The following is a 19,626-nucleotide window of genomic DNA, read 5'->3' on the forward strand; positions in this document are numbered from 1 at the left end:
GGCAGCAGGATGAAGCATAAAGTCAGGCAGATACAGGACAAAAGCTTCAGTTGTAGTTCCCATCAAAAAAAATAAAAGATTTGTGACTTTGGTGCCAGACCGGTTTGTGTGTTTTAGAAACTGCTGATCTCCCGGGATTTTTCACACTCATCAGTCTTGAGTTTACACAGGATTGTGTGAAAAAACAAAAAACAGTGAGTGTGACAGTTTTATGAGTAGAAACACATTGATAAGTGAGGTCAGAGGAAAATGGCTGAATTTGCTGCCAGGAAAGATATAGTAACTTAAATAATTACTATTTACAACTGTGGTGGGAAAGAAAAGCATCTGAAAACATACACAAAACATCAAAATGTTTTTGTGGAAGATATGAGCAGCAGCAGAAGACCATACTAGGTTTCACTCCTGTCAACCATAAAGAAGAATCTGAGGCTATCATGGGTACAGACTCATACAAACAGAACAGCGAAAGACTTTTATTATCTTTCATTTTGGGTGATTCTGTGCCACATGATAAGCTGAATGGATAACTGCATAAATGAGCAGGTGTACAGGTGTTCTTATTTAAATTGATGGCAGCTGTATAATACTTCAAATTGATTTGCTGAGTAGTGACTCACAGAATCAATCATTTGCAATATATCTGCGAATTAACCCTGCGATATTTTTGTTATACAGTGTAATTGTGTCAAATAAGATGACTGGGAGATTTTCTGCCCTGAGCTATAATTCTTAAATGCTACACACTTTCAAGACTTTTCAGTTAATATATTAATATTCAGTTGATGAAATATTTACTGTAATCTATATTAAAAATATACAATGGGTGGTATCACAATACATTTGATTGTCCAAATTCAGGCATCACGTTGGCTAAGGAAACAACGAATGACATTGTTTCTCAACTCAATATTAGTGCAATCTTGTTCTGAAACATTATAGCAAACATCCTGCTGGAGTTTCTATTTGGGGTTCAGTGAAACTAAGATTGTAATCAGTCCATTACTATGCAGTGATAGTGAAATGCAGTTTACACAGCACTCTTTTGTCTTTTATCAAGCCAAACAGTCAATAAATTCCAGGAATACCATGTAAAAGTCAGTATCGATGATCTGGGTATGAATTGTGTAGTATGTTGTTACTCCTGTTTTTTTGGATGGTTTTTCTTTATTAGGTTCTGAATAGGCCTAACCGACCTAAAATTATGATAAATACTTTTGGAATATTTTCCATATATGTTCTGACTCTGATGTTCAACATGAATCTTGTGAGCCACAGTGGGTTATAGTGGGTTCGCATAATGAACACACATTTTCTGTGTCAGCTTTTGTGAATTGATTACTATACAATTTATGCATATGTGTGTGTGATGTAAGGTAAATGGTGATGGGATATTCTCCTACCCTTCTCTATTTTCCTCTTCATCAAGGTTGGAGATGAGCTGAGAGCCAGCCAGGGAGATGTCAAGTGCAGCCAGAGGGAGATCTCTGTAAGCAAAGCTGACCAACTGCACTGGAGCCATGCACTGGCCTTCATCGTCCACCTGCTGGGAGATCACTTCCAGGTCGGGTGCTGCAGTCGGCTGAGATGGCCTGCACACACATGGGGCTCAGTCACACACCAGAGTGCTGCAAAAGAGCGCTGAAGTACACTTGTCCTCCAAAGATGAAACCAGAGACCTACTGACTTGAGCAGTCATATCCACATTAGTCATCAAACATCCTACAATACACCAAATCATACACTAATAATGACTAATAATAAAAGCAGTTAAAAGCAATAAAGTTGATGTGTAACTATGATGTCCAAAGAAAAAGTTCAGGGAAAGAAAAGCAAAAACAGCATTAATTTGACTCTGACCACCAACAGAGTGGAAAATTTCAGACAGGACACAGACACTGCATGAGTGAAAGTAGAATTGCATCAGTATATCATCACTGACTAGCAATGCAGTAACATACCACTGCATATGACAGCAACACTTCATGAAACTAATGAGGAAAACCATAAATGCACAGATAAATAACATTCCTGGGGCCAGTAAATGAAAAATGCACATTTCTACACAAATAACATGAATAATAAATCACATCTTATAGTGGGAATACACATTCAGAAAAAGTCAAGGATGAGGAGTGTGCCTTATTTCAACTGTACATGAAACCTGGGATAAGAAAACAAGCTGAATCACACGGCTTGAGTAGTACAACCCCATTTAATGAAACACATTTTTGTGCATTACAGTGTAACAGGAGGCAGAAAGCAGACCAAGAACAGAATTAAAGCTATAGGAAAAAAGCGACACAATGTTTGATGATTCACTAAAATTTGGGAATGTCTAAATAACTCAATTGTGACACAGCAAAAAGTCCAATCCCTTGTTAAAATTGCACACGTTTTCACCAGGATTGAAGTAAAAATAGGAACATTTTAAAGGTAAAAAATTTTTTGAAAAGGCTTATATTAATCTGGTGCACCTTTTTATAATGATGCATGTGGCTTGATAATTGACTAAATGTATATTTGCAGTCTCGAAAATCCATTATTAGCATAACATTCCATTAATCCAATTAGTCCACAAACATCATGTGATGAGATATCAAATACACTAGACTATAAAATAGCTCAGTGATTAAGGCATTGGACTCTGGATCGAAAGGTCATATATAGAAACCTGATTCCAAAAAAATTGGGACACTGAACAAATTGTGAATAAAAACAGAATGCAATGATGTGGAAGTTTCAAATTTCAATATTTTTATCAGAATACAACATAGATGACATATCAAATGTTTAAACTGAGAAAATGTATCATTTTAAGGGAAAAATAAGTTGATTTTTAATTTCATGGCATCAACACATCTCAAAAAAGTTGGGATAAGGCCATGTTTACCACATTGTGGCATCCCCTCTTCTTTTTTTAACAGTCTGCAAACGTCTGGGGACTGAGGAGACAAGTTGCTCAAGTTTAGGAATAGGAATGTTGTCCCATTCTTGTCAAATAAAGGCTTCTAGCTCCTCAACTGTCTTAGGTCTTCTTTGTCGCATCTTCCTTTTTATAATGCGCCAAATGTTTTCTATGGGTGAAATAACTGGACTGCAGGCTGGCCATTACAGTACCCGACATGATGTCGTAATTGATGCAGTATGTGGTCTGGCATTGTCATGTTGGAAAATGCAAGGTCTTCCCTGGAAGAGACGATGTCTGGATGGGAGCATATGTTGTTCTAGAACTTGGATATACCTTTCAGCATTGATGGTGTCTTTCCAGATGTGTAAGTCCACACGCACTCATACAACCCCATACCATCAGAGATACAGGCTTCTGAACTAAGCGCTGATAATAACTTAGGTTGTCCTTATCCTCTTTAGTCCGGATGACATGGCATCCCAGTTTTCCAAAAAGAACTTTTTTGATTCGTCTGACCACAGAACAGTTTTCCACTTTGCCACAGTCCATTTTAAATGAGCCTTGGCCCAGAGAAAACGCTTGCGCTTCTGGATTATTATTAGATATGGCTTTTTTTTTTACCTATAGAGTTTAAGCCGGCAACGGCGAATGGCACGGTGGATTGTGTTCACCGACAATGTTTTCTGGAAGTATTCCTGAGCCCATGTTGTGATTTCCATTACAGTAGCATTCCTATATGTGATGCAGTGCCGTCTAAGGGCCCGAAGATCACGGGCATTCAGTATGGTTTTCCGGCCTTGACCCATACGCACAGAGATTGTTCCAGATTCTCTGAATCTTTGGATGATATTATGCACTGTAGATGATGATAACTTTAATCTCTGCAATTTTTCTCTGAGAAACTCCTTTCTGATATTGCTCCACTATTTTTTACCACAGCATTTGGGGAATTGGTGATCCTCTGCCCATCTTGACTTCTAAGAGACACTGCCACTCTGAGAGGCTCTTTTTATACCCAATCATGTTGCCAATTGACCTAATAAGTTGCAAATTGGTCCTCCAGCTGTTTCTTATATGTACATTTAAATTTTCCGGCCTCTTATTGCTACCTGCACCAACTTTTTTGGAATGTGTAGATCTCATGAAATCCAAAATGAGCCAATATTTAAGACATTTCAAAATGTCTCACTTTCAACATTTTATATTTTATTTATATCATATTGTGAATAAAATATAAGTTTATGAGATTTGTAAATTATTGCATTCCTTTTGCTTTCCTAAGGTGAGCACTATGACATCTTATATTCCTTCACTTTCAGAGAAACCCCCATTGTAATTACAATCATAATCCTACATGTCTGTACTGTGCTCATAATGAATATATATTTGCAATACTTAAAAGGATCAATCAAGGACAGAGGAAGCAGGCTGGAGCAGGAGCAGGAGCAGGAGCAGGAACTGGGGCCTGGCCCATGTCCCAGTCAAAAACAAGACATCAATAATGACTGTGTGAAAATAAAGGAGAGAGGACTGATTAAAAGTAAGGAGGAACAAAAGGAAGTCATGCTGTATGCTACAGATATGGAAGGAAGAGGTGAAATGTCTTTTGCATTTAAAGTTAAAAAAAAAAGAGAGAGAGAGAGAGAGAGAGAGAGAGAGAGAGAGAGAGAGATGCAGTGTATGGTTGTGTTTTGCATTTGACCCACATTGAAATGTTAATGCAGTCATAGTCAAAAGTCTCTAACTGTATATGCATTATGACTAATTTCTCTTTAACACACTATTTTTAAAGGTTGTGCTCTTATTTGCACTGCCCTATGTGATTTATAAGGAAAGAAGTGTGAAGGCAACTCTTTTTCACCATTCCATAAATATCTTTAAACATGCAAAAAAAAAAAAATGATGCAACAGTTTTATGATTGGATAAAAACTCTATACAACTTGTACAGGATTAGATATAAGAGAAAGCAATGACTATGTATGGCAAAAGGAGACGGACAATGCTCTGCTACTAAAAAGACAAGAATGAAAGCAGTACTGCAGGATAATGTAGGACTGTGTAGTGATTCAGGCAGCAGGATATTCCTCTCTAAAGAGCAATGTTCTGGCTGAAGCACTCATATCCTCTGCTCAACTGACCTCCACGTCTGGGAAACAGCAGCCTCAGCATGCCTGCTGCCCTCCACCCTGATGGTATATGCACACTTTGCACTCCTCCCTACTGATCACTGGCAAAGCTTTAATCATACCCGACACACACAGACTGCTCAGAGTTACAAAATCACATTTCCAAATTATCATATGCAAATGGTTAAGACTGTCGAGTCCTTTTGAGGTCAGGATACTGGCTTGATGCCATTTTAATGGCACTGGTGGGAAGACAGTTAGATGCTAGTCTTAACTCTACAAGACGGGCAAAAGAGATGTATTAGCTCTCATTAAATATATTATATAGGCTACATATTTAGAGCTATATATGAATACATAAGTCATTCTGATAAGCAAAGTGTTAGTGCAGTGGTTATGATGAAGGACGGCTGATCAAAAAGTCTTCAGTTTAAATCCCAGTAGCACCAGACTGCCACTGCTGGGCTCTTTAGAAAGGTTCTTAAACCTCAATTGCTCAGTTGTATAGATAAATTGTAAATGATTTACATTTATAGTATTTGGCAGATGCCCTTATCCAGAGCTTTACGATTACGGTTTTCTTTTAGAAAAAAAAAAAAGCACTTCTGAAAAGGTAAGCAGACCCCGATCAATGTGCTGTAGCAAGATCTATAAGATATATAAGCACATTATAGATTCTGGCCTGACAAATAATATAAATAAAACCAGTTTCCAAGCTGCACACCTTCCTTAATAATGCTCATTCTCATATCTGCCCGAACTTAAACAAACAACTATCTGACCCTAGTGAGTTTACAGCCCACTGCCATTAATCAGCAGAAGACAATCGATAGAAAGAAAAAAATAAAGAACCCCAGCGGGAGCTAAATTCCAACCCTGCTCACCAAGGATGCAATTTTTCACAGGTTTTAACTTTAAAGTGCACACACAGCAAACACTCACTTTCCACCTTTTATAAATGCTGCAAAAATAATAAGGGTGCATGAGATACTGTACAGTAAAATACTGCACGAAATGGCGATGGGTAAAATCAGGTAAAGATGACCAATTCCCTTTCCGGACCACATAAAGATTTTATTTAATACAATATAGTGAACAAATGTACCTCATTAATTACTATGGGATTTTTAATGCATTGCCAGTGTTCAAAATGTTCATGTCCAGAAAAAAAAATCATGACAGTTACTAAGGCTAGTATCAGTTGCAACATGCTTTGAATATAAGCTTTGGATATAATAAGCTTTAAGGTTTCAACAGCATATAGAGGTTATTAATAAATATATAAACAGAAAGCAAACAGCATGTAATTCATTCCAAGGTTCTGGGAGAATGATTGTCCCCATAGAACAATCACTTTTGCACAGTTTATATATGACTGTCACAGTCGGCTTGTGAAAACTACCACAAAACACTCAAAAACCTCAACTCAGGGATAAACTACAGAAGAATTCAACAGTGTAAAATGTTAAAAGCCGGTCAAACATATTATGTAATGATGGGCTATATGTACTACATAAGGAATAAAAAATTGTTGTTTGTTTTACAAGAAAAAACAAACAGTGATGTGGTCCAACATGTAGTTGATTTACAGTTATTAAACCAAAGTTGATGTATTTCCCTACAGCATGTTCCAAGGTGATTCATTCCAGTTATTCCACAGCAATTTATTAATAATTGCATTTTGTATGCAATAAAATTACAACGCACCATATTTATTATTAATTTTTTATTGTGTAATGTAGTGTAATGTCCATATAACAAGTGCCTATTATCACTTATGCTATATTTGCAATTGCGTTAGAGTTCCTCATAGAAAACCTTACCATATCAACAGTTACACATTATTTTTTTGTTTATTTAGCACATCCATACAGAACAAGAGTGCTATTCTACTAAATATAGGGCTTTAGAAAGAAAGTACTTTCAAAAGTTTGTCCTACTATGCATATTGGTATAAAATCTGGCTTTGGAAAATTCACCGAAATATGTAAAATTATGAGTAAATCTAAGTTATGACCATCTGTCATTTCATAAGTAAAATAATTGCTGTTTCAGCACACTGTGTGAGATGAAGAGGGCGTCCAAGTCATTGGCATTCTGGCTGCTTCCGGCCACACGCTCCTAGCCAGCTGCCCACAGCACCACGCCGATGTTTTACTCAGTAATCAGAACTCAGGTATCATCAACAAAACCCTTGATATCCAGCAGGATATCATATTTATTATACAAGAAAAAGCATTCCTTCAATTAATAAAACAGAAATATATTGTGTCCAGATAAACAGGCAGGTGTGCTCTAACTATCAAAGCACAGAACATACACACTGAAACACTAAAAGGTATCGTTTCAGGAATTAATCCATTCATCTTCAGAGGCTACTTTATCCTGGTCAAGGTCATGCTTAATCCAATCCAAGAGAGCACTTTGTAAAAAATTGAATAATCCCTAAATGGGATGCCTGTCCATCACAGAGCAGTATGCACACACTCATACATAACGTCCACTAAAAATAGTCAATCAACCAAGCAGCATGTTTTTTTAAGGTGGAAGGAAACTGGAGAATCTCAAGTAAACTCATGTGAATTGCACCCAGGATTGTAGCACTGGCATTTCAGTTAATTAGAGCTCATTCCCAAAATGCACAAACTACCTAAATGGCCACACAACCATTTGCATTAAGCAAACCGTGAACACACCATGGAGAGATAAACATTGCATGTGTCCTGCACACATCTGTTGTGCCGGCACAGCCAGATGCTGCGGAGAGCACTCAAGCAACCAGCCGTCAGGATAAGTTAGTTACAAATAAGTAACAGATCTTCACACCTATGCTGAGTGTCAGGCACCTTGAAAATCTGTACCCACTAACCCAAAGTAGCAATCTCTCATACAGATTAGATAATGATATAGGTTGTACTTGAGTCATCTTGTGAGAAATAAAGTGAGAGATTTTTTACGTTGTGTTTAGAGAAACCAACCAAGATTGTGCAGTGCTACCCTGTAATTTTCGTGGTTTCACTGTTATGCATTTCAATATTTATTTCTGCTTCAATCTGCCAATTTGAATGTGGGCAGTATATATATATATATATATATATATATATATATATATATATATATATATATATATATATATATATATAATAACACTTCCCGAAACAAAAAGAAAAAAGTCACACCACACACTAATATTTCATTGGACCGCCTTTAGATTTGGGTACAGCAAAGTCACAACATTTATTCCCATCTAGAGTTTCAGTAATTTTTCAGAAAAATCTTGTTTTGATGATGGAGGAGTCAGACCGCTGTGCAATGTCTTCTCCAGCACATCCCAAAGATTCTCAATGGGGATAAGTTCTGGACTCTGTGGCTCTGTGGTGGCCAATCCATGTGTAAAAATGATGCATCATGCTCCCTGAACCACACTTTTTTACAATTTGAGAATCATGGCATTGTCATCTTGGAATTTGCCCATGCCATCAGGGAAGAAAAAAATCCACTGATGGAATAACCTGGTCATTCAGTATATTTAGGACTTTTTTGGACGGGAAATATTATTTTATAATTTTATATATATATATATATATATATATATATATATATATATATATATATTCTTATATATTCCTTTATATATATATATATATATATATATATATATATATATATATATATATATATATATATATATATATATATATATATATATATATAAGAATATAGTGACAGAAGAATGAAGAAAATATCAGAAGAGCCAAGGACCACTTGGACAAGTCTGTGAAATACTGGGAAAATAAAGTCTGGTCAGATGAGACCTTTGGATGCCATAATACACACCATGTTTGGAGGACAAATGGCACTGCATATCACCCCAAAAATGCCATACCAACAGTGAAGTTTAGAGGTGGGAACATCATGGTGTGTGGTTGTTTTTCAGCATGCAGTACTAGCAAACTTCATATGATTGAAGAAAGTATGAATGGAAAAATGTACAGAGCATTCTTAATAAAAATATGCTGCCATCTACCAGGATGATGAAGATGAAACGAGGGTGGTCATTGCAGCAAGACATGATCTCAAACACACAGCCAAGGTAACTCTCAATTGCTTTTAGAGAAAGAAAATAAAGCTGCTAGAATGGTCCAGCCAATAACCTGACTTGAATCCCATTACAATATATATAGAAAGAACTAAAAATCAGACTTCATAGAAAAGGCCACATAACCTTTAGATTTGAATACTTTGTGTGGAAGAATGGGCCACAATCACACCTGAGCAATGCTTGCAACTAGTTTCTCCATACAGGAGGCATCTTGAAGCTGTCATTACCAACAAAGGCTTTTGTACGAAGTATTAAATACAGCATGTTCAATACTTTTTCCCTGTGCCATTTCACACTATTACACATAACTTCTTTTATGGACATGTATGGTTTGATCTCTCCAACATCTGGTAAAAAATTCATGTCAATAGCTTTAGAAATATATTTACTGAGAAAAATAGTGACATGTTCAATACTTATTTTACCTGCTGTATATATATATATATATATATTATGGCTGTCAATCGATTAAAATAGTTGTGATTAATCGCAAGTAAATCGCACATTTCTATCTGTTCTAAATGTACCTTAAATAGTACTTTTTAAGTTTTTATTTATTATTTACATTGGCATGGACAAATATAATGATTTGCAAATGTATGTTTATTATTAGTGAAACAATACTCAACATTAAGACAAAATATATTGATGGTGTTTTAAATTCCACAAATCATCAGGACACCACACAGAACTTTTGCTATGTTTCCACAAGGACGGTTTTAATGGACAGATGTGTGCATCATGGCGGATTTGAGACCTGGCACATCAGTAAAACAAATGATTAGTAAAAAGTTTTTTTGGTGGAGTTTATTTATTTATTTTTTATATCTAATTAATGTGTTGCATTGAAAAGGTTTTCATTTTTCTTATTTAATATCTATTTATTTATATTTTTGAATAAAAATGGTCAAACAGAAATGTGCACTGAAAAATTTGTGCTGTCAAAATGCGTTAACATACGTTTATGTTATTAATGTGTTAATTTTGACAACCCTTCTATATATATATATATATATATATATATATATATATATATATATATATATATATATATATATATATATATATATATATATATATATAATAAAATCTTGATGATGAACTGTCCTACATTCACATGTCTGTTTATCAAAGGAATTATGTAATGCAATGCAATATAGCTATTGTGTGGGCGGTTAAAGCTTTGGCTTCCCCAGATGAACAGACTGAGAGAGTCAACGGCAACAAGCCGACAATTCACTTCCATGCCAAAACAACCAGGAGAGACCTCATTAGTTAGAATAGTCCAGGCTAAACGTTAGTTGACCTGATTAAATAAAAAAACCTTAACAGAAAGCAATAGCATGTATAAGCATGTGTAACTTTACAACATGCACACACATGCATGTATGCACACACACACACACACACACACACACACACACACACACACACACACACAGTTCTACAAAGAAAAGGTAAAGTGGGGACAATATGTTGTGTGAGGTGTGTGCCAAAGAAAACAATACCATGTTGGCATCTTATGCAACCCAGTCAAGAAAGAAACACTTTCGCATGCAAACTATTTGCAGAACCTTCTACTGTATACTTATAGCAATGTTGTGGATTTGTTGAACATCATTGTATCAAACACTAAATTAAATGCTCTGGGTGATACATTAAGCACCAACTTATTTTAATCAAATTAAAATCTATTTTTTAAACATATCGAACATAGCCCACATCATATGTCAAGTTGATGTTTTTCATGACAGGAAATTACACTTACCACATTAACAAAACTGTCAGCATACACAATCAGGCTTGCAAGACACATCGTAATAATGCAGATTTTTTTTTTGGATTTTTTGAGGTTATTGAAAATACACATACTTTCCACATTTTGGAATATAATTTTATTGTATTTACTGCCCACCAGCTCTTGCTTATATCCTGAAGTATTATTATTGGCTGCCTATTCAAGTCAAGTGTCAAGTGGCATTATTGTCAAAAACACCCACAAAAATTCTAAACACCTTTCACTGCATGCAGATTTCTTAGTAGTGTGAGTATAGAGCAGGCCATAAGTAAATAGACAGTGATCAGTTTTTTTCATGTGGCAAAATTGTAAATGGAAGTCAAGGTCACATAAGTCAAGTTGCAAGAACTCACAACAAATAAAAGCACTGAAACCACTGTTTCAACTGTTGCCAACAATATACTAATGCCACACAGTCTTCAGTACAAAAATCACCACTCGGAAATATGATAGTTTCTAATAGCCAACTATGAACCATACATCTAATCAAATCTTTGGGTCAGTCTGTTTTTTGTTCATAATGAATTTGAATAGCACTCCATCTGTCAGAGAACGAGGGGGTGAATGACAGATAAAAATAGATAGGTAGAGAAAAATGACAGAGACAGACAGACATAGTGAGATAAGAGAGGAAGAAAGACATGGAGGAAGAGTATACTGTTCTCCTCTAGCCCAAGAGACTCTTCATAAGCATAAAAATAGCTGGCCTGAGATAATACTGCAGGAGAACTTCTCATCTGTTTTTACACAGCAGCTCCACTGAGAAAACAAAGTTCAGCAGCATAAACTGCATCAATTCACAGTTCTGTCCAACAGGGAGGACATTATAATGGGTTTCCCCCATTCATATATACAGTGTTTTCCTTCTGCGTTTTCTTCTTGTCAAGCAGCTTTGTTACGCCCTGCTTAGTTTATGCAATTGATTCTTGATTGTAATGAACCAATTCATTAGTTGTTAAGTATCTGTGACATTTCTGCAGAACTCTGAAAAAACTGCATTCAGTCCCATTACACACCTTCTCACACTCTCTCATCATCAAACCCACTGCTGTCTACAAAATGCTGTCTGACAGGTACACAACAATTATTGATAACCGTCTGACATAATATGACAGAGATGCTAAAAAGGAAAGGGGCCAGAGGTCCCCCTTTTTGCACTGATCAGAGATCAATTCTGCTGCCTTTGAGTAAAGTCTTTGGAAGTCTCCAGCCATTACGCTAATTCAGCTCACTCACTTGCAAACATCAGTTCAGAGACCCAGACCCTGGAAGGACGCAGAAAGGGCATGAAGGGATCAGGTGTTCCTTATGAATCTCACAACACGATAAGAAACTGATGGTACATCAGTGTGAGGCCATAAATGATGATATAAACTCCTCAGGAAGCAGACTGAATATGGAGGAAATGAGTGCTAGGATCAGGACAGCACAGTGTCACTCTTGAGTGAGGTGTCACATTAAAAAGCTCACATGCTGCCTTGACCTTGTTATTATCTCCGTGTAAGTGGATGCAGATTTAAATATTGCATAGCAGAAAATGGCCCAAACTAAACTAGATTTTTAAATATATTTTCACGTCAATTAATAGTTACAATTTTATTTAATTACATACATCTACAGACCATTGATTAGGAATACCTGCACACCTGCTCATTCAGAGAATTATACAATTAGTTAATCATGTGGCAGCAGAACAAGCAATATTTTTCCTTTCTCCGGGCAATATCATTGACTGCCAAGTTTTAATGGTCCAGTGCCGACTGCATCCGCAGATTCTTGCTTTTGTCTGACAGTAGAGGAAGCCAATGTGTTTTTTGTCATTGTTGCCCATATTCCTTAATGTATGATGTACATTTTGAGATGCCTATTCTGGCCATTTCCCTCAGACCTTTTTCACCAAAAGAGTGTTTTAACACAAGTAGTACTACTGCTGCTACTGTCCCCAACCCCCCACTATTCTATGGAAGCTCTAAAGACTGAGCTTAAAAATCACAGGCGGTCAGCAGTTTCTGAAATACTCAAACCACCTTGTTTGGTTTCAACAACCATGCCATGGTCAAAGCAACTGAAGCCACATTTCCCCCCATTCTGATATAGTATTTGAACAGTAGCTAAAGCTCTTGACCTGTTTCTGTATCATTGTTTTTGATGCATTGCTTTGCTGACATATGACTGGAATGCGTTCCTAATAAAGTGTTTGATAAGTGACCATATTATAGCATTAAATATGTAATACTGACTTGATTCATACAGCAATTTCACACAAATAATGGTTTCATATCTTTATGGTAATATACTGTAATTACACATTACAAAATCTCTGACAGTGTGAAACATGGTGCCATCAACTCAGGGTAACCAAGTCCCAAACATGCTACACAAAAGCAAGAAAAATACAAACACTGATTTATAAAATCAAACACTTTCTATCCAGACACAGAAAGCCGTTCAAATGCAATAAATGTTTCATGCTCACCCTATATACCACACACACACACACACACACACACACACACACACACACACACACACACACACACACACACACACACATATATACACATGCATGCATATACTACTATCCTTTGAGTGCGCAATGCAGACAATAGCATTCTTCATATTAACTTGCTCTCGGTTGCTTACTCGACATATTTCCCTATCAGGTGCATACTGTAGCCTACTTACTGTGGGTGGCTCATGGTGAAGGCTGCAGTGGACCAGACTTCCTCCAAAAAACAAAAACAAACAAAATCAACCAACCAAACCAAAAATAAATGAATAAAACCTATTCCAAAACTGAAGGTCCTAGTTGTTCCGGATGGGGATGACCACACTCATACCAAACCTGAAATTAGAGCAAAACATAAAGATAGATTTTAAACAACAAAATCATGTGATGGTTAATTGTGCAACTAAGGCTTCACACTCAGGTGTTAAGATATACCTTTATTTGTCCCACAGTGGGGAAATTTCTGACACATTCTGACACAATTTAAAACACATTTGTAGCTTGGATTATATAATTGGTCAAATAAAATAAGGTATTGATGAAACGATGAAACGATGGCTTGTGAAATTTAATCATCGGTATATTGAACGAAGCTTTTCCTTTACAATAGCGATAGAGATAGAGATATAATAAAGTTATAGAAACTTTATGCTGGAATTCACCCTGCCATTTTTTTTATTCTGCAAAAGAGCATACAATTACAAATGCAATGATTTGATATTAGACTGAGTCATTGTATTTCATCTGACCTTGCTGAGACTGAAATTACAAAATAAGCTCCTATCCACTATCAGCCTGCAGCAATTATATGATTCTTGTCATGCGCATGGTTTTGGATTCATTTTAGTAAAGGTAATGAAACTTCATGTAAAAGTTCATCTGGATAAATCCTAACTTGGTCATGCCATATTCTTAGAGCTTTGGCAAAATAAGCCAATTGAGAATTCCCCTTATTTCTTTCCTTTTACTATGCTCAATATAAAAATGCATGTGTGAGCACCAAGTGCACAAGGGCTTTAGTCACGTTTGATCACAGACTCGCCTTGAGGGAAACAGTGGCATGTTATTGTACAAACAGCACTATTTTCAGCACAGCAAGCTTTTTTCTCCCCAAAGCCTGAGCCAGTGGTGTGACACTCTTTCTTCTAGGTGTGATGAAGTTGTCAACCTCACTCTGGACTGGCATCTATAAGCATCCATGCAACTCGGTTACCACTCGTTTCAATTATTTAAAAGCTGTGATGAAAGGTTTAGTGAGTCGTAAAATCCAAGCAGCTACATCTGAACTCAAAACCATAAGCTGAATAATAAAGTTTAAGACTAAGAGGAATTTAGTGCAGAAATTAGGACTGGACCTTTCAGTTATGGAAGATCACACAGTTGTATATAGTTTTACAATCATTAAACAGCAATTAAATTATTAGGAATGAAATGATATGAAGTATGGTTTATACATTAAGGGTACATAAAGGTTGCATTGTTGATCATGGACTAGTGAGCCATTACACATGGCCTGTACTATTTCAGCAAAACTCTCTATTTATTCTCAGGACTGTTCTGTGCAGCAGCATTGAAGCCGATCATCACATAAAACAATGTAACAATACTGAATTTACTGAATTGTATTTTACATATCCACTGCTCCACTGAGGTATTTAATGTTATTAATAAATGTGATGTTGTTTGGCATGATCCAGATTAGGCACATGAACACAGGACACACATTCTCTTAAAGTGGGCCATACTTTTGACTGCACTCAGTATCAGGTATCTCAATGTTGGTATTTTATTCGGTTGTATTTCATTAGAATCTATAAGCATTTCAAAAGATGAAACCAAGACAGAACCATTAAAAAGCTAAGCTTTAAAGTCTACTGTCCAGAGTATACAAAGCTACTTTACATACAAAGTTTAAGATTTTGCATCATGTATGATCTGCCTTACATCAGAGACCATCTTGATAAATGGTGCAGACTTAATATATGTATAAAGAAAGGAAGATGACCTATTTTTTTTTTATAGTGGCACTATCAGGTCTGGGCACTAGACTAGCACAGCTCCCTCTCCTGCCTCTATTTTACAATAAAACTTTAGCAGCTGATCACTGATCCATACACTGCCACACATTAAATGTAAAAACAGGACTCTGAGCAGTATAAAATACGGCAAAGATTTTATTAAATAGTCTTTATGTACCTTTAGCTGCCTTTCTTGATCATTCTTTAGGTTACACAGCAACTCAAGCCACCTCTGAAGTTATTCCTGTGCCACCCAATAATTAAAAGCCAGCAATGAAAGCCATTGACTTTAAACATCTTAAGGCCTAAAACATCGAATGACTGGGTTTGTGATTAAATGCATTACTACTAACGAGTCAAATAACCCAGGATGTGTTGCTACTAAAAGGCCATGGTTTCCTGTCACGCTTTCAGACGTCAACACTGGCGTTAATGAAATGCCACGATGACAAGCGGTCGCTCATGCAAGCAATGATGGTTCAATAAGAGGGGGATGCAGTGGAGAAGGATAAGGAGGAAGAAGGAAAACGAGGAGATAGAAGAGGAGAAAGAGCAATTAGCACACTCACTAGATGAAGAAACCTTAAAATAAGTAGTCTATTTTAAAACCAAACAACCAACCTTTTTGTTAAATACATCATCGGAAGTTCAGTCGTATCTCTCTTGCTCTAGTAATATTGGTGATGATGATGATGGTGATGAGAAGGAGGATGGAGATGTATGCATAGCCGATGCTTGGAGCTCAGAGCTTTCTGCGTGTAGGTTGCTACTCTTATCCTTGCCAAGCATCCGCTCTGCTTTTGCTTCTTCTGCAGCTCCGAGAGAAAAAAGGGCACGACTACCGAGCCCGATCCGTAATGCGATCATCGTTCACCGAGATGCTGTGTGCAGTCCGCTGGCGAGTAAACGGAGAGGATCAGCATCAGCATCAGCAGCATCCGTGAGAGCGGAGGAGGAGTAGGAGGAAGAGGAGGAGGAGGCGGGGGAGGAAGAGGAGGAGATCATTGTGTGCCTGTGTGAGAATGAGGGATGAGGGCTTCCCCGACAATCACTCTGGGGACTCCGGGTGTCCAACCGTGTCCAGCTTCTCAAAAATAACAATCAGCTGGATGAAGACCTCGCCTGGTGCGCGCGCACACACACACGCACGCGCGTGCGCACACACACACACACACACTCACACACATCGCTGCATGTCGGACCTGAAAACAAAACAAGCTCTGGTCCTTCAAGACACACAGCCCAGTGAAATGTGAGAAGAAATGTGAAAGCTACGTTTCTACCGACGTTCTCCTCTCCCTCGCCTATAGGTTTCCAGTGGGAGAAGACGAGATGACAGACACTTCTCTGTGCCAATTGGTGAAGTCGTTCGTCATGCAGTCACTCTCAGTGCTCCATGGATGAAACACACGTCAGTCCATCACATGAAGGAAAGAGGTCGTGATTCAGCTGACATCACGCCAAGAAATGCTTCTGTACTCATAATTGAACTGCTCATCTGTGTGTGTGTGTGTGTGTGTGTGTGTGTGTGTGTGTGTACTCGCGCGCGCTCACGTACGCTAATTCCAATTCAACCTGTCAAAAAACCCACCATATTAACACAGAACTGACCGCCTTTAACGTCGTGCCCAAAGTTGCCATGGTGATTTGGCGGGAAAATCATTCTTTAAAATAAGTGATGCTTTCTCAAACTGTGCCTGATCCTGACACACTTGTAACTTGTCTCACAATCTCCAGACCTGCCTAATTCATCCTGATGCTCTATTTTCAACACTTGTGACTCATCCTTCACTGCCGTTGCTGAAACCACAGGATACCCTAAACCTTCTCACTTGATCCAATAGATAGTCTCACCCAGATACTGCAAATTTTGTACATAAGAACTTCTGCTGTAATCATGGTGACTATCATGTGCTCATCCTCGACTGTCATTCTCAATAAAGGTAAAGGTGCTTTATACTTGTCACATGTACCTAACAGCACAGTGAAATTCATTCTTCGCATATCCCATCGATGTTAGGAAACTGGGGTCAGAGCGCAAAGTAAGCCATGGAAGCTCGCACCTGGAGCACAAAGGGTTGAGGCAATACTGGGGCTTGAACACCTGACCTTCTGATCAGGAACCCAAAACCTTAACCCCTGAGCTACCACCACTTTCCAAGTATGCTTTCAACTCAATTAATTTAATTCAGTGCAATTTGTATAGTGCTGTTGACACAGGACACAGAAAATGTACTTAAACATAAAGATTTAGGATTTATATTATTAAGCCATTAACATTTCGATTTATTTAATGTCATTATCCTTAAACAGGTTAAATGAAATGAGAAAGAAACCTTGTGAGGAAACAGACTCAAAAGCATTAGTATGATTATAACAAACTTTCCATCTATAAAAGTGCACTGTATCAAAAACCTATGCAATCGTGTAACAGGAACTTCATTACAGTTTTAACATGTAGTCTATACTTTGTTATATAGTTTTTGAAGCCTGAGACTTGAGTGCAAAACTGTTTGTGGCAATTGTAGCTCAAAATCAACTTCATGCTTTGTAAGTCTTACCATCCACTGTAATCTGATGTCTCACACTCCTAAATCTAGTGGAACATCTTCCCAGAAGAGTGGAGGTTATTATAACTGCAAATGGGGACTAAATATAGAATGGGATGTTTTGAAAGCATCTTATGGTCAGTTGCCCTTATAATATTGCCAATATCGTTGGGAACATGAATAATATTATACCTAACTAGACTGATCTTCAGTGATAGCGGTGATAAACTATGATAATTCTATGGTGTGTTTGATGGATTCAATTTTATTGTCATTGCATAGTACAGGTTCGGGGCAAAGAAATACAATTGATATTGCAACTGACAAGTGCAGATAAATATGTAAATATATGTACAACAAATAAATATAATGGCTATGGGCATTGAAAAAGTGTGCAGAAGCTGTTGAGCAAGTACAGTAAGAATATATACATATATAAGATCTATAGGTAAAAATGCATATTTAGACGAATGTGATAGAAATGATCGTGTTTGCGGTGTGTGTGAGCCCTACCTTGTAATATAGCACTAAGAAAGACAACTGTTCCTTAAACTGTAAACAATGCTTATCCAGAAGATTGCTAGCTAGCTTACCTGTCTTATAGTCAAATAACTACACTTTGCCTATAGCTCAAACATCAAATTCTTTGGGTTGTCTATGTGTAGAAATGTTCAACAAAGCTCAAATGTGCACAAATGAGTGGATTTGCTGCATTACAATCTGTAATGAAGAGGAATACTTTTAATATACCATACTCATTTCCCTAAAAATGGTAACAAATTAAAGGGGAAAACAACATAAAATGTCTTACCAAATTGTTGAGCTAGTATGACTGCCAGAAAGGCACCCAGGAATAGATTCTACAACTCTCCGAAACTGTCCTGGAGCAATGAACACCATTCATTCAACATATATTTCCCTTTTGTGTTTTGATGATAGTGATGGAAAACGCTGGTTAACACATTGCTTAGAAAATCTTCCATATGTGTTTGATTTGATCAGTTAGAATAACTTTTTATTAATTTTTGATTTTATCGATTCTTCCCAGTAAGAAGAAAAAACAACAAACAACAACAGAAAAAATACAGAACACAGCCACCATTTTTAATATCAATTTGTCACATTATATTTTTTAATTTGTGTAATTAATGGATATTTATTCTTTTAACTGTGCAGATGGCTCACACAGGTACACCTGCACATAAAACTTTCATGGCATTAACATCACATTGTATATGTCTTGTAATGTCTAATGTTAAAGAATCTAGTAGTCATGTTTAATAATGAGCTCTGTCTGTAGAAGCACATGAATAATATCTATGAAAAAGCATACTGTCTTTTCCCTTAAATCTCTAATATGTCTGGAATATTGATTTCACTACAAACTATCACACCATAAATCCTCCCAAAGAAGGTTTACACATCAACATCATCCCCAATTAAAGAACACCTACAAAACATGATAAATATCATGTATTACATAAATACATGCATTACCACACTGCCACTTTAATAAACAAATAGATACTTGCATTTCTTTGAATTTATATTAAGATATTCACTTTCATTCATCGTTTAATTTAATGAAATTCAGATCCATACTTATCAAGAA

The 19,626-nt window shown here is 36.8% G+C and overlaps 1 protein-coding gene across 3 annotated transcripts in view; it reads right to left on the reverse strand.

Annotated features, from left to right (window-relative positions):
• tmem266 (transmembrane protein 266) overlaps nt 1-16,911 on the reverse strand; it is a 47,410-nt gene extending 30,499 nt beyond the window's left edge. For 2 of the 3 annotated variants that reach the window (XM_046860317.1, XM_046860316.1), the window contains exons 1-3: nt 16,087-16,910; nt 13,624-13,783; nt 1,404-1,592 (exon numbers count right to left, since the gene is read on the reverse strand). In XM_046860317.1, the coding sequence (XP_046716273.1) occupies nt 1,404-1,592; nt 13,624-13,637 (203 nt within the window). In that variant the 5' untranslated portion in view covers nt 13,638-13,783; nt 16,087-16,910. Of the gene's footprint in view, nt 1-1,403; nt 1,593-13,623; nt 13,784-16,086 lie in introns of all 3 variants that reach the window. The other variant, XM_046860318.1, reaches the window with a different exon arrangement.
• Between the last annotated feature and the right edge of the window lie 2,715 nt (nt 16,912-19,626).

This window comes from Silurus meridionalis, chromosome 10 (genome assembly GCF_014805685.1).
Source record: "Silurus meridionalis isolate SWU-2019-XX chromosome 10, ASM1480568v1, whole genome shotgun sequence".
Lineage (NCBI taxonomy): Eukaryota > Metazoa > Chordata > Actinopteri > Siluriformes > Siluridae > Silurus > Silurus meridionalis.